This window comes from Echinococcus granulosus, assembly GCF_000524195.1.
Source record: "Echinococcus granulosus chromosome Unknown EG_S00104, whole genome shotgun sequence".
NCBI classification, from domain to species: Eukaryota; Metazoa; Platyhelminthes; class Cestoda; order Cyclophyllidea; family Taeniidae; genus Echinococcus; species Echinococcus granulosus.
In genome coordinates, this window is record NW_020170484.1 from 143,489 (window position 1) to 158,377 (window position 14,889).

Consider the following 14,889-nt stretch of genomic DNA (forward strand, 5'->3'; position numbering starts at 1 on the left):
AATGGGAAGATCACTTCACCTGCTATGCCTCAGCAACGCACTCAATTCTTATCCCGTTCATGTAAGGCGTACACCACATCAATCCTTTGGTTTTGCATGTTTTTACGCAACTCTTCACTTAGATAAAAATGTCAAACTACAATCATGTCGGAGGTTCGCCTACGTGTTGTAATTCAAAAGTGTGCAAGAGAAGCTTCCTTGTCTTCGACCAAAACAACAACGATTGCCATGTTTTGGAAAGTGGCGAATCATTTACTGAAGAGGAAGTCCTCATTTTTGAAGATGGTACAAATTTTCAAGTCTTCATTTTACCTGCCACAGCGTTTGCCCACAAGAGGACCTCATTCGACACTTTGGGAATGGGGAGGGGTGGAAGAGGGTGAGAGGGAGGCACTGCCTCAGCATAATCTAGCACTCCTCTTAGAATCTTTCTCCCAGATAGTGACTATTACCTTGCCTTGGCGTTTGCCATACTAAATTGATTCTAGCTGGTAAACGAATGTGAGGTAGAAACGGAAGCGTCTAGACGGAACCATTTGTGTGAGTGGAAGCCGTAAGCCTATATTTCGTTTGTTTCGTCATATACTTTAATTAATAGAATGTTTCATAGGACTTGATAGGGTTGATTAATTCTTGTGGTAGAACAAGCATCGAAGGCAGGCAGGAAAATAAATTTTAAATACATTAGTATCGTGGATAAATAAAAAATTCCCTTACAGTTGAGCAGATACACATAGCCTACATAAATTCCATCCCAGTGGTGGTCATGCAACCAACTACTGAAATTTACCTTGCATTCAATCCGAATTATTAGACCTGTTGGAAAGCCGGGTAATCGTCTTCAGTTGTAGAGTTCACTGTGTATACTGCTCTTATTCCTCCATGAAATTGTAAGGAAGGCGAGGTATTAACTTACAAAAGGGTTACAAAATCAGGCCACCCCAAGAGAGAAGCACAAACCGTAGAGTGTACCTTAAAGCTGATACCAGAACGCTCCAGTCCGTTGTAATACACCTTGGAGCTAACACATCAACATCCAATGGTACTCGAGAGTGTTTAACCACCCACTAAATACAAAAAAAGCGAAAATATTTAGCTAGCTACTATCAAATTCCCTTTTTTTTCATCAAGATGTTAGCTGACTGATTTGACACGAGGTGAGTACTCGCCTGTTGACAAGTAAGCAGTTCTAACGCCCACGCATCAAAGTTGAACGACTAACGATGATTCAAGTGCTATCAAGAAAACCGAAGGAGTGAAGCGAATCACTTAGGAGTACCTACCACCCACGTCAGACTTGGCAATCATTCACTTGTCCTTTTATTTGCACACATGCCAATTGATTGGCATCTCACAATTGCCTGAGAGTGCTGAAATGAGTGGATCTTTGCCCTGCCGGAATTCGGAGGGGGTAATCACAGAGTCACAATGCTCGGTGCTGTGTGCGTGATGCCATCACATGGAGCGGTGCCAAGGCTTCACTTGACCAAATCACATTACACTTCTGTTGGCAGTGTAATTTACCAACATTTAAAAAACGACAATTTTTTTGGTCCCTTTACGCCTAGTTTGATCATGTAGGGTCTGCGTGCTTCACGTGGTCTAAGCACGAGGTTAAGTAAGGTCACGCAGTAGTTATTGCATCGTGTACTATTGCACAGGCACGCTAGTTGCAACGATTTTGCGTCACGACTACACAAACAGGTTCGAGAGCGGGCCAGTATGCATAAACTACTTACAATCGTGTTTGTAATCCATGCAATTGTAAGATTGCCATTGCCCCTCCTGGAAATGGACATTTCGGGATTGAGAACTCAAAATATTTTAAAGAATGAGAGTTCTGCCATAGGGGATCCAATGCAAGGCAGTACAAACGCAAACCACTGTGGCGCCTGTTAACGTTGTAACATGTGGGCGGTGCTTCAGTAGCGAGATAGGCAAATATCAATCACGCCAAGGGCGCAAGAAGGACGAAGTGTGAAGGGTGACTCAGGATACCCCTCCCCAATCACAGGCGATACAGCACAACAGACGTCATCACCTCCCACTACTTTGATGCGTGTCATTGATGGCCTACGCAAAAGCTACCGCTTTAGGCAAACAACAGACATCGTGGTGGAGGCTATCACAACAAAGTAATTAGACACTTCTAACCAACTCCAGGCAAAAGCCAAAACGAATACGTAAAATGAACACCTATATTTAATTAACAATAAGCCCCTGCACTTGTAAAACCTTTGCTGGTGGTTTAGCATGCCAAAAGCGAGAGCGGCGCAGATGGGCAAAATAAATGTTAGTACAGTAAGCACGAAGAGAGGTTATGATTACGGAAACAGTCAAGTCACGTCGCTACATTATGCAAAACTCGCATTCCAGACCAATGCATCAGCACTCCTCCTGGTCCAAAACAGCCCTCTTATCGCGTGACTTCTGCCGATGCCGAGTGCGGACTTTGGAAGCGCGCTGATTAGCGTATTGACGAGCCTTTTTGTTCTGCCCTCGCGCCGCCTGACTAGGAGGTATTCTCGGCAGCGGCGGGCCCAAATCAAAGATCGTGCGTATCAGCTCACTCTCGCGCAAGTGTGTGCTCATACCAACTGCTATAAGGCGGCAGAAGGACTCGTAGAGGAAGGCTGAACAGAATGTGTTAATGGTCAGACGTTCAGACTGCAACTTCACCACCTGCTCGGGAGGCGATTCGTACGAACGCAAGAAGTTGAGAAGGTCACGGAAGCTCGAGCGCTGTTTCTTGGAGTCGACTTTTGAAGTCGACTTGTCCGAATTGTTGGCGAGTTGGTCGAGAACTTCAGTCAGCATAGTGAAGTATGAACCCTTAAAGTCATTCTTCGTCTCGTCCCGAATGCGCTCGTAGATTAGACCCACTGCGTCACCGGCGGCAAGACGAATGTCCAGATAACTAGACTGGAGAAGACTAACAAGAGACTTAAGTATGGCCTGTCCTAGAGTATTCGCATCTGTGATGGGCAAGACGGTGTAGAGGAGGCACCAGACATGGAGGCAATCGCGGTGCAGCGACACCGTTGTCGCCTCCAGACTCGGTGGTTTCCCATCGCCTTTGAGACAGGAGGCCTTAAAGATTTCCTCCAGAAGGCCCATTAACCGCCTGATGCTAGGAAAGTCCTTTGAATCGCTTAGAAAGTGCAGCCACCCTAGGGCGATAGAGCAGGCACTTCTAAATGTACTCTTTTCTGTGGAATCACATATTCGCGCCTCCATAAAGCTCTGGAGCTGCTCTGCCAGACAGCGGTTCTCAAAAGGTGTTAGCTGAACAGTGAAGACGCTTAGGCACTGGGCGGCTGCTACCCCCTCTGCAGGTTTACCACGCCTCATGGCAGTGTCCAAACTCGAAATTAGTGTTTCATGGTAGTTCCATTTTTCGGGTAAAGTGGGTAACCCGAGGTAATTCACACGAAAAGCATCTCGAAGAGATCGCATTGTGAGAACACGTTGATCCGGACGATTCGCGGAGAGTGAGTCAATAGCCATCGCCACCTTCTCCAATAGCGATACGGTTGGGTCGTCAGAAGACTAATTAAAGGGATAAACGAAATCACATAATCTTGTGCATAGCCTCAAAGATCCAAATATAATGCCCTTTTTTGTGCATGTCAACCTGCACTCACACGCAAATGTATGATGACGCGCAGCATCAAATACTGGTACATGAAACAACGAGCACTAACAATCCTAAACGTTAACACGTCTCTAGATCGCGTTAAATAAGCTCGACTGCTTCAAGAACAAGGTTTAAACGACCGTACGACAACACGCAAATATGATAGCTGCCAAATTGGACTTACGTCAGCTCTAGATGACTCTGAATCACTGCCGTCGACAGATTGGCTCGCCATGCTAAGATCATCGCAAACTCCTTCGGGAAGGACACCTGTCTATGTAAGCAAATAAAAACGCGAGAACTACTTTTCGGTGCGGCTTTCTTCTTGGTCATTATGGAATTGAGTTATATGAAACATGTACAGCAAGCACGCCACGACGCAAGAGTTAGAATAATCTTATGGGCCACCAAGGTTGGTAAGGCGTTCTAGCCAATCAACGCTGTAAGCACAATTAACCAGTAATTTTAAAATTAATTGATCAATACACAAACTTGCAGAAAAAGAAGGGTAATATGACTAGCGAAGACACTACAGAGGCACATCAAAGAAGCACTGTTATAAAAGATCACAGCTAACGGTGTCTGTGAGCACTCAAGAGTGCAAGGAAGCTACTCACTTGATAGTTTACTTATGAAAAGTGAAATTTTTAAGAGCTTCAAATTAAGCATTTATAACATATTTGCCCTCTTATGTATTGTTTTTCTGCGCCTGTATCATAGAAATAGGATAAAATCATGATCTTGAAAGCCACTGACGAACCAATGTCCAAATTGGAGAGTTTAGGCCAAAAGTGCAAAGTGTTTCGCAATTAAAGCCTTATGTCGAAAGCACAAATCCGGCAAACCTAGTTAAGTAGTTCCAGTAAAATGAACGGGGCGCAGTGATTAGGATTATGCTCGCTGCGAATACACTTCCCTATTATAAGTGGGTGGCGTCTATTCTGTTACAAGGTAGTAATCAGTGAATGCTTCTCACCTAAAAGATATCTTCAAGCAAACGTATATTGCAATAAGTTGCGTTAAGAACTACATTTATTGCAAAGCAAAACATTCCTAAACAATCTGCTAGCCTTAACACTATTAAGCACCACAAATAATGCTAATTAAAATATCGTAAGAAAACACGATTGCTGGTTGACAAAATATGTACAAAAACAAGTGCCATTTTATATTTAGCTGGATTCACTGAATACTTGCACACCTATGTCAAATACTTAAATAATCTTTTTGGTTAGTTGCTTTAAATTCTAAACCTATCTATGTATATAGATAGCATTTAAGAAGAAAAATAACCTGGTAGTTGCATCTGCCTTAATTCTTGTAGTTTTTCTTCTTAAACACGTGATTTTTTGGCATGTTAACTTCTATCTGTTTAATTTAAAATATTCATCATCAATGTTTCACTAACCGTATTAATTTTGTCTGCCTAACGCGACTTGTTTTATTCGCCACATACGGTGACGCGGTCGCTTGGGTCTGTCCGCGCTCCTGCACCGTATCCGCTTTTGGATTTCCCGACGACGTGGGCTCTGCTCCTTTCATACCCCCTTGATTAGTACTGCGTGAGGACTAACGGTAGGCCTTAATATTTTTGTTGTGATGATAATTTTCGTCGCATTGTGAGTCGACGTTGGTTTCTAACGTCTACCACGCGCTTATGCGAGCCACATAGTTACTCTGACAATCGCCCATTATTCACACTAGTTCTTTTTAACTTCAGAATTTCATCTCATCGATTTGCGCACGCACGTGGAAGTGTAATTATCGGTTTTGCTTCTGATTATTGGAGTCGTGTTCGTCGGATCAAGGTCAAATACCTTTTCTTCAGATAGCGGTGAATTATGCCATTTTTTAAAGTTCTATGGAATAAAGTTACTTCCTTCTGGAGATTTTGTTTGGTTGTGGCTCTTTGCATTCGCATTTCATGGAGGTCGTAAGGTTTGAGTTTTGAGTTTACGTCTGTCACTTGCGCATCGGAATGCTATGTTGATGTTGGGGTGCGTCTGCTCGCAGTTATGCACCATTGGCGCCACGGTCGCTCCGACTCGTGCCGACCGGACGCTTATGTATTGAGTATCCAGCCGAGGCTCTTTTCTGGAGGAGCGAGCAGTTCTACGCCTTCGGCGTTGAGTCTGTAGCCAGCTTATACAGTCTTGACTTGGGGTTGATACATTTTCACTCACAACTGGGAGCGGTTTGGGATGCGGATTTATGGGACAGCGAGTTCGGTGTACTGTCGGTTCGGTCGTGGGCTTGCCCATGGTGTGTCGAGCATTTATCCCTACTTCAGGGCAATCACGGAGGACTGTGCTGAGGTAAGGCATTTCTATGTGAGGGAGGTTTAGGTATTTACTTGCGTCGGGAATATTTTGAGGTCATTTTTAGGCAGCCTTTGAGTGGCAGTTTGCCACTCCTAACTACTGTGTTATTTTGGCTGCTCACTACATAACTGTAATCCAAGCGTAACAAGAGACAGGTCAGCATGAATGGTATCCACCCCTTTATTTGCAACCTAGCATCTAATTGCTTAATTTGATGCCTGATCTATTGCGTGGTTATCGAATTGGTGGTAGCGTGGACTGTCCATCATTCCACTTTCTCCGGAGTTCCTGCTCCAGCGATCCAAACTCTAAAACTTTGGGGGATGGGTGTTGTAACGCCTTCCAATGAGATATCGGCACCATGAAATACATGGGTCTTAAATTCGCCCTCGTGCAAGCATCCAGTGACCTGTGTCCCTCATGGGTGTTCGCCTCGAGTAGAATGCGGTTTTACGAAAATAACTGCACGAGGCTCAGACCTTACTTCCCATGGAGATAACAACAGCTTGGCTTTTTATTATGAATTACCATAGAATATATTGAAAGGGTGAGGCACATTTAAGGAAGATTTACTCGTCGGCAACCTCGAGCCACTAGATGAGTACTGGATATTTGTCGGTTAACGACCCAGGCAATTTTATGCCTCCTACTGGGGACAAACATACCAACTTACGTCCACCGTTGAAATTGGGCTTCAATCCCATACACAAATAATGAAGAGGAATGCTAAGTGACAGTAGCCTGGAAAGCCTGGTACCACTTGCCACATGTATCGTAGCAGCCATCGCGATTCTTCTACTCCCAATTTTAAACCCTCTGATCGAGAAGACTAAACTAGTGATAACAATTTATGTCCAAACATAATGTAAGACTTTGTAGATTGTCGAAGGCTTGGGAAAGAAAGATTAGAGTTCGTTTATACATTAAAGACTAAAAACGTCCGGTCAGCAGCGAAGCCAACGCAGGTTGACCTTCTACCGCCTAAAAAGTGAATTCAGAGAAAACTGTAACATGGAACGAATGAAGCTATCTTACTCTCGCAGAAGCAGAAAAGCTCGCATATTTACCATTAATCTGACTGTACCAGCGGCGAAGAGGAGGCCAAAGGTGTTGGAGCTTGCAGAAATGAATGGAGATCGCTAGCAGGCAAGTAAGATCGGAAAAAAGACGGGTCATCCTACATCAAAACATGATGCGCACTACCTCAGCAGAGGTATATTGAACTTGATACCTCATTGCTGTTCTTATGAAGAAAAGCCACACTCACCTCCTGGCGGTCTTCTGCTGAGAAAGTAGTCAACTTACCATAAGAGTTGGTGATTGTACTGAGCAATTTTTCGTGTATAATGCAAGGACAAACTTCGCCGCATTTCTTATAGAATCCCCCAAGACCCTCGCCTTAGCTTTCTTTATTAAAGAGTTTTATGCAGGGAATAAAGGTAATAGCGAATCTGCTGCGTGATGGAAGGGTCAGCAGAGTTACCTTCGAAACGGAAATTTTGCATCGAAAATGTCTCGAACTTGACAGAACCATCTCAAGGTTTTCCTTATAGCGACAATAACTAAGCCGAGTACTGCTGCTACTACCAGTGCAGCAAGATAAGCATTAACCTTATCTCCAAGTTCGGACAATTTGGTGGAGAAAATGGACAGATAAGGGCACCAAACAACCGAGTAGCGTAAAACTCTACAGGAAGAGAGGCTATAGCTCATCAACTTGAAGACTGACAACAACAGCTTAGATAGAAGAGTATTGTATACTGGCCTCCCTCCAAACCTTGTCTTTCCAAGGATATAAAAGCTGAACCTACTGCACAAACATGTGAGGCCATTATGCTATCACTGCATTCTAAATTCCACTACGCTTTTGTGCTAAAGAAAGTCTTTTTTAGTCAGGGTAGTAAAATGCCTTAGGTGTTCATTTACTTTCGGTTTTGGAAAGGGACCACTTAAAGGGGGCTCCGACATTGTGCCTACTGCGACTGGGCTAGCCACCGGGCTATCCCAGTAGCCTCAGGCCCTACTGGCGTTTTACATATATTTATTTTGCAGACGCATTGTGCAGTAAGATGGATGTTTGACTAAGGTGCCACTTGTAACTTGCTCATTGTAGCACCCCGGGTGGGCTGGCCTTCGGCTCATTCCAGTAGCCTCCATACCTCCTATATGCTGAACGTATATGTTCTACTTAGGTATTGTGCCATCTGTTGTCTTTAGGATGGTCTCGAGGGGCTGAAATTATGTCCTTCGGAAGGTCTTAAGGCGCCGCACTGAGAAATTGACCTAAACACTGTAATAAAGTTAGCAGACAAACTTTTGTCTTCGCTCATCAGTTTAGGGTGATAACAAATCATTTTAAAAATTAGAAAAATTGTTACTACTTTAAACTTTGCGTTAATGACATATGTAAGGAAGGTTTAGTATTCCAACTAGGCTTCAAACCTATTTTGGAGGTTACAATTGGGCGTTTTGTATAAATTTAGCAAGCATTTTTTTATTTTTTAAATGCCTTAAAATTCTATTAAGGCCAGTGCATTACAAGGAAAGTGTCGATAGTTTGTTAGAGTTGTATTCTTTGCTTACACTTGTTTTAATGGACCACTTGCTCTTTTAGTCACTCGTTGGCGCTTCACTTTTGCGGCTAAATGTTGGATAGGCATACTCTCGCGCATTTGGGCGATTCTCCGCGAATCCGAGGAATGATACCGCATGACAGAGCTGCTCTTTCAGCTTTGGCAGACCTTGCCCATAGGGAATACCAAGCTGGCAACTACGAACTAGCAGAGCATCACTGCATGCAGGTGTGGCACCAAGATCCAGAGAATACGTCTACGCTCCTTCTTTTGAGTTCAATACATTTCCAGTGTCGTCGTATGGACAAGTCTGCATACTTCAGCCAACTCGCCATCAAGCAAAACCCATTGATGGCAGAAGCCTATTCCAATTTGGGCAATGTTTTTAAGGAGCGAGGTCAGCTGAAGGAAGCTATTGACAACTATCGTCACGCATTAAACATCAAGCCTGATTTCATTGATGGCTACATCAATTTGGCTGCGGCTCTGGTGGCTTTCGGCGATACGGAGTCAGCTGTTAGTGCATACGCAACGGCTTTGCAGTACAATCCGGTAGGTTATAGCTGTACATTATAAGTTGTGATTGTTAGGATTTGTACTGCGTACGGAGCGACCTAGGAAATCTTCTCAAGGCTCTTGGTCGGCTAGATGAGGCTAAAGTAAGATTTATGAACTGGGTTTGCGCAGCGCCCTTCGCGCTTGACTGGACACCCTTTGCGGCACTTGTGCCATCGCGCATAACCGGTCCAGTCAAGGTTTAGGTTTCTAGCATCACAGTTTTAGACAGGAACTAATTCGTCAGATTTTCTCCGTTTAAACAGCAAAGGTGAGAATCTACACGGTGAAGGTGATCGCGGAAGTGACGTTTTAAAGTTGTGAGTTTGCCGCGCGCGTGTATCCACTTTCGCTTAAGCGTGATACACCTGTCCATTTCACACTGCGTGTGTCTCCACGTGCATGTTCCTTTTCGGAACCATGGAGATCACTTTTTCGCGCTCAGGCCCATTCCAGGCATGCATCAGCGTGCCTATCGTTAGCGACATGCAATAATTTCCTCTCATTTTTTTCTTCATCTAGTCATGCTATCTGAAGGCCATCGAAACTTGTCCAACGTTTGCGGTTGCCTGGAGCAACTTGGGTTGCGTTTTTAACGCCCAAAACGAGATCTGGCTTGCTATTCACCACTTTGAAAAGGTAAGCCGTATTCTTCTGTTGTCGAATTCCTACTTCAGGCAGTAACGCTAGATCCAACATTCCTTGATGCGTATATCAATCTGGGGAACGTTCTTAAGGAAGCAAGAATTTTTGATCGTGCAGTAGCGGCCTATCTCAGAGCTCTTACTTTAGCTCCCAATCATGCCGTAGTTCACGGAAATCTTGCTTGTGTCTACTACGAGCAGAATCTGATTGATCTGGCCATAGATACATACAGGCGAGCGATTGATCTTCAGCCCAATTTTCCTGATGCTTACTGCAACCTGGCGAACGCTTTGAAAGAGAAGGGCAAAGTCTCGGAGGCAGAAGAGTACTACAACACTGCACTTAGTCTGTACCCTTCACATGCTGATTCGCTTAACAACCTGGCTAACATAAAGCGAGAACAAGGTCGCTCCGAGGAGGCAATTCGACTCTATCTAAGGGCCCTAGAAGTCTATCCGGATTTTGCCGTAGCACACTCCAATTTGGCTAGCATGTTACAACTGCAGGGTAAGTTGCAGGAGGCCCTTCGTCACTACCGTGAAGCGATCAGGATCTCGCCAACGTTCGCAGATGCCTACTCGAATATGGGTAACACTTTGAAGGAGTTGCAAGATGTTAGTGGTGCTATGCAATGTTATCAGCGGGCCATCCAGATAAATCCGGCGTTCGCTGATGCTCACTCGAACCTAGCTAGTATCATGAAAGACGGTGGAAATTTGGCGGAGGCTATTAACTCTTACAAGACGGCCTTGAAGTTGAAACCGAACTTCCCGGATGCGTTTTGCAACTTGGCACATTGTATGCAGATCGTTTGTGATTGGAGTGACTACAAGGAGCGGATGAAGAAACTGGTGAGCATTGTCCACGAGCAGTTGGAATCCAACCGTTTGCCTTCTGTGCATCCTCATCACTCCATGCTCTACCCGCTTAGCCATGCGCAGAGGAGGCGGGTTGCGAGCAAGCATGCAGCCCTGTGTCTAGAAAAGGTGGCCATTTTACATCACCCACCGTTTCGCTTCATGAAACGTCAACCTAATCAACGTCTACGTATTGGGTATGTCAGCTCTGATTTCTGCAATCATCCGACGAGCCACCTAATGCAGAGTGTACCTGGCCTTCACGATCGTTCAAGATTTGAAGTATTCTGTTATTCTCTCTCTCCCGATGATGGCACAACTTTCAGGGCTAAGGTAAATCGTGAAGCTGAGCACTTTGTTGACCTGAGCACTATTGCGTGCCACGGAAAGGCTGCGGATCGAATTGCAAGTGACGGAATCCACATTCTTCTCAACATGAATGGCTACACTAAAGGTGCCAGAAATGAGATCTTTGCCCTTAAACCTGCTCCAGTGCAAGCTATGTGGTTGGGCTATCCGGGCACTAGTGGATCGTCCTTCATGGACTTCATAATAACAGACGGTGTCACCTCGCCATTCCATTTGGCAGATCAATATTCAGAGAAGCTGGCTTACATGCCCAAGACCTTCTTCATTGGTGATCATGCGCAGATGTTCCCGCACATGCGAAATCGCATAATCATTGAGAGCGCGGAGGAAGTGGCAGGCGGTCTTCGAACAACCGACAGCTCAATGGTTGCCTGTGGGACTGATATTAAGCCTCTCTTCTCTGTGGGTACACTACGGGAGATGATATACGGCGGTCGAATTACCGAGCAATGTGGTTCTACTATTAAAGAGGTCCCCTATTACATTAAAGTTCACATTCTCACCGTCCCGTCACTGCAACCCGTTAGAGAAATGATAAGGGTTAATGCGGCATCGTGCACGCTGAACAATGTAGTTTTACAAAACGGTTTTACAACGCAGCAAACACAGTCTCGAGCGTCAGCAGGTGAAGAGATTCCAGGAAACATTATCATCACATCGCGCCAACACTATGGGTTGCCGGAGGACGCGATCGTATTTTGCAACTTCAATCAACTCTACAAGATCGACCCGTCAACAATGAAAATGTGGGTGGAGATTTTGAAATTAGTCCCCAACTCAGTCCTCTGGCTTCTACGCTTTCCTGCCGCTGGTGAAGCAAATGTCATAACGGCTGCTGCTGATTTTGGCCTCCAAAATCCACACCGTCGTATCATTTTCAGCAATGTTGCTCCAAAGGAAGAACACGTGCGTCGTGGACAAGTTGCTGATATCTGTCTTGATACGCCACTTTGTAATGGTCACACAACTGGAATGGACGTGCTTTGGGCTGGGTGTCCAGTGGTGACTCTTCCGCTTGAATCCCTAGCAAGTCGGGTGGCTGCTAGTCAGCTCTACTGCCTCGGCTGTCCGGAACTTGTTGCCAAGTCGCCGGAGGACTACGTACGGATTGCCTCTAAATTGGGAAACAATCGCGAATACTTGCATGCCATCAGAGCTAAGGTACTGTTTTTTTTCCTTGCTTCTACTAACTTTGCGCCCTCATTTAGGTATGGAAATTGAGGGAAACATCACCCTTATTCAACTGCCGACGGTATACAGCCGATTTGGAGCTCCTTTACGAGCGTATGTATCAACAATACGAATCCGGTCAACCGTTCACCCATATTACCGATTGGAGTGAGAGGTCGAGAGAACAATGAAGTGACGTACTGTAGTATGTGAAGTGTGATCATGTATTAATTCCTACCTGTACAAAGATTTCCGCCCCCCTTTAGTTTTGTCGATGTCGAGTGTTCTTCGACTGACGAGGACCTGTTTCCGTCTGTTTGTATTATATTGCATTGGGAAATGATTATTGAGGAAATAAATTTATGCATACTAAAGCGGCGTAACCACTTTTGTGACTTCTTCCCACGGGGGTTGTTGTGGCGTCACTGAGTCATGAGGCAGGGAGTTGGGTGTTTATGTAGTCTCCCCCCATGGGGGTGGTGGAGACCGAGACGCAGGCGGATTACATCACAGGGATAAAGGGTTCGTGTGGGCTGTGGGTTAGACTGCCAAGGCCTGCCTAAACAAACCAAACCCGGAGAATCGGCTGTCTCATCGAGTTGAGATGCGGGTGGGTGGTTTGCATCTTGGTTACTGAAATACTGGAACCGGGTTGATGAATCACGTTGGCTGGACTAAGGACAGCTTTCATGCGAATCGGTTGTCTAGGTAGAACAATGTGCACATACATCACCTAGCTTAAATAGCGTAAACTAGAAAGATAACGTCCAAACGCTAAAGAAATTGCCAGTAGGCGAAGTGTTAGTTTTTTAGGCACCACCCTGACAACAAAGCGGTAGTGACAACACGGGCGGCAGTGATCAGTCACTGGCATGAGTAATGAGCATGCCCTGCCAAATGGAAAGAATCGAGGGAGGAATTTGCCATTGGTGGAGTCTTTATTGCAGGATGACAGGCCCACTTGCATAAAAAAAAATTGTTTTATTTTTTGTAATCGTCAAATTATCGCCTAACGAAGACATTCTTGCCGCTTGCCCTCCTTTAATCCTTCAGCCTAAAGTGTGGACTTAAGCGCTTAGACACTTCGTTATTTTCGCGGATTTTGTTTAAATTTGCATGATCGTAAAGGGAAAACTTTGCGCGTCTTGAAATTTTAGTCGTGATAGTTTTACTGGATTTAGCCTAATGCTTAAGATTCCAGTATATCGAAGGGAAATATATGTGTATTTAGGTTTTATTGAAGCCACTCTATGACCGACCTTTGGGTAACAAGTAAAAAAAAAACGAGAGTGGACCCTACTTGACGAGCTCGGAGGAGGAGGAGGGAAGGCTCGATTAAGGCAGTGAGAAAGCATAAATTTGCCACAAAGGTAACTACTGGGTTATACTACAGGAATGTACTTCTAGTTCTTATTAGGCCGCAATTAATCTCACATCTGGGTCGTCCACGCTATTATTTGTCGTTTATGGTTTTGACTGTTTTCTTCCCCCCCCCCCCTTCCCCCAACGCCGAGCTACTACCATACCGAAGTAAACTATCTCGGCGGTCCGAGGTGCAACCAATGTACGCAGACTCCTTAAGCAGCCGACGAGATTAGAAAGGATTTTCCAAGTCATTCTGCTCACCTCAAAATCAACCCTTTGCAAACGCTTTTCCAGGGCGAATCCAACCTCTTCAGACATTACATTCTCTGACCTACTAGTTTAGAGGACCTTAAATAAGTAACCTAATGACTTTCTGATTCTGTCCAAGAAAGTAAATTTACTTACCCCCTTTTAAAAGCGAAAATTTGGCAGACCTTAGGTATCTCTTTTGATAGCTTGAGCAGATTATGTGCTCATATCCTTTGTAGCGAACCTGTGTTGGACACCATGTCGGTGATTGTCTCCGTCGGTTGCTCTGGCTGGGTAAACTAAGGGGTTTTTCAGCCATCCCTAAATGATTGGGCAATTGCCACAGCCACCTCTTGAACACCCTCCTCGCCTAGTATTCCCCAATCAACTATTAAGAGGGTGATTAGGAGATGTCGTGACTTTTCAGCACCAAGCCATGCCGACTTCGGTTCGGCCACCGACCGAATGGCTCAAAGGGTAGCGATGATGAGGAAAATGCTGTTTAAGTGGCCTCAAATCTATAAGTCAGGAAAATTTGCTAAAGGTAGTGTTTGAGTTCTTTTCGCTGACCACCAATTCCACTGCCCTCCGTTGCATCGAGTCCACTGCATCAAGCCAAGCTGGTGATCTGGGTGCGTTCAAGACAGTCGAGACTAGAGTCGGTCTCACAAAAAAAAAGAACCAACACCCAGTAGAACTTATCACACCCAATTTCAGCGGCAGTCTGTCAACTGAGACTTGTCAATCGCTTGCTGCTCGTCAGGAGGTTGGAGTAGAGGGCGACATGACTTTCATGAATTGGCAAATACAACGACTGTGGGAGGTGAGTATTCCAAAGTCAGATTTGATAAACTGAACACTATACAGTTTCAGGATCTCTCACCTCCAGCAATTGCGTCAATCAGCGTCTCGATGAGACGTTCAACTAATCAAAAGGGTAAGCAGAATAGTATGGACCTGGGGTTTGAAAGTAAGTCCAGAGGCTTAGAGAAGAAAGTGGATCACAGTCACCGCTTGGGGATTCCACACCGCCGAAAAACGGTTACTTGGGCCGACAAGGGGTACTTAAATCTAATGATTGGCAGACTATTCGACACTGCTGTGTTCTTGGAGATCCATGTTCATCCATCCTTCTGTTACTCATTAGG

The 14,889-nt window shown here is 44.9% G+C and overlaps 2 protein-coding genes across 2 annotated transcripts; one reads left to right on the plus strand and one right to left on the minus strand. All coding sequences in view use genetic code 11, as the record gives it.

Annotated features, from left to right (window-relative positions):
• Window positions 1-2,385: 2,385 nt before the first annotated feature.
• Window positions 2,386-3,970, minus strand: EGR_08360 (Interferon-related developmental regulator; the record flags this gene model as incomplete). Its single annotated transcript, XM_024497609.1, has 3 exons — window positions 2,386-3,549; window positions 3,822-3,907; window positions 3,943-3,970. 3 exons carry the CDS (start codon window positions 3,968-3,970, stop codon window positions 2,386-2,388), a joined length of 1,278 nt encoding a protein of 425 aa, XP_024347978.1.
• A 4,633-nt stretch (window positions 3,971-8,603) lies between these two features.
• Window positions 8,604-14,657, plus strand: EGR_08361 (UDP-N-acetylglucosamine--peptide N-acetylglucosaminyltransferase; the record flags this gene model as incomplete). Its single annotated transcript, XM_024497610.1, has 8 exons — window positions 8,604-9,083; window positions 9,122-9,286; window positions 9,609-9,725; window positions 9,764-12,118; window positions 12,166-12,272; window positions 13,981-14,035; window positions 14,286-14,564; window positions 14,631-14,657. 8 exons carry the CDS (start codon window positions 8,604-8,606, stop codon window positions 14,655-14,657), a joined length of 3,585 nt encoding a protein of 1,194 aa, XP_024347979.1.
• Window positions 14,658-14,889: the final 232 nt, after the last annotated feature.